This window comes from Opisthorchis viverrini, assembly GCF_000715545.1.
Source record: "Opisthorchis viverrini unplaced genomic scaffold opera_v5_1, whole genome shotgun sequence".
NCBI classification, from domain to species: Eukaryota; Metazoa; Platyhelminthes; class Trematoda; order Opisthorchiida; family Opisthorchiidae; genus Opisthorchis; species Opisthorchis viverrini.
In genome coordinates this window covers 7,932,755-7,933,988 of record NW_008751657.1, presented here as the reverse complement: position 1 = coordinate 7,933,988, position 1,234 = coordinate 7,932,755, and the positions used below count along the sequence as shown (strand labels likewise).

At 40.4% G+C, this 1,234-nt stretch overlaps 1 protein-coding gene across 1 annotated transcript in view; it reads right to left on the bottom strand.

Annotated features, from left to right (window-relative positions):
* Positions 1 to 248, bottom strand: part of T265_12459 (hypothetical protein) — a gene marked incomplete at both ends in the record, with an annotated part of 14,991 nt that extends 14,743 nt beyond the window's left edge. Inside the window, 2 exon segments of the mRNA XM_009163875.1 lie at positions 11 to 123; positions 134 to 248. Coding sequence (XP_009162139.1) covers positions 11 to 123; positions 134 to 248 — 228 coding nt within the window.
* Positions 249 to 1,234: the final 986 nt, after the last annotated feature.

The following is a 1,234-nucleotide window of genomic DNA, read 5'->3' as shown; positions in this document are numbered from 1 at the left end:
TAGAAAATACGCTCGGCTTACTAGCTTCTTCGGATTCCACGGCTTTCCGTTGGTCTTGGAGGGCGCCTGCTGCATTTGTAGTACACCCATTCGTGATGCAAAAAATTGTTGGTGCTTCGATTACTGGATGAACGCACAAATATCACAAAGTTATCCTTCATGTATTCATTTGAGATCTTCCCAAATGCCGTGGAGGATGGAAACGATACACCCACAAATTTCTCAACGAAAGCCGCTTCCGAAGCCATAGCAGACGAAGTTCAAAGCCGAATGTGCGCCAATAATTTTCAAAAGAGATCGATTAAAACAAATCGCAAAAAATGACGGAAGATGAGGGCGGTTTTCAGTCTACGCATATATGCAAAGAAGGACAACATTTTGACGTTAAAGTTTTTATTTTGCCCGCAGGGGTTTTACAGAAAAATGCATTGTGCGTCTAGCCGCTGGCATAACCTATCAATACTGTACCCCCTTTCCAGTTCCACTTGCTAGATGACCTTGGAGAATCGCTCAGTAAAATAAATCAGCCATACTGAAAACTTGCAAAATGACCTATTAGATATAAACATTTTTAACTATGAAGTGGTAACCTTCAACAAATGATCGTTGTCAACAAATCGATTACACCTGGTGAATACTGAGTGGCTCACGGGCTTGTTAGTAAATCAACCGTGATCGGAGTTCAAGAGCTTGCCTAAGCTCTCAGTATTTGCACAGTGAAGTTAAATTCATGAAGGATATTGTGTTTTCGGTATCATCACTTCATAGCAAAAATCCTCATGTTTGATGAAGTGTCCTACAAATAATTTGCATGAGGGATTTGTTCATGTGAACAAATTTTCAAAGTCATTAATCAGCATCAATTGTGCAAACGGCGTCTAACGCCATAAAATACCTCGAATTGCGGCAAAAGATTTATCACCTATAAAGGACGAAATCCATGGATAGTTTTGCGGAGGAAATAATTATTTGGGCCTTCTTGAAACCGCAAGGTCCTGGTGGATGCAAAATGTTTTGAGGTGCCACTCCTTTAAATAATTTCCGTTAGTCATAGATACGAATATCAAATTATGTTCTAGGAAGGTAGAAGTTGCTTTTCCGAGGTATCATCGCGGGGAACTCCTTACTTCTTGTCAAGTAAATCGTGTGAGGCTGGGGGGACGTAAGGCAGATGTAGAGGACCTATGCAAGTTTGTTGGTGGAGAGCTGAGTTATAGTTATTGTAATAAATTTA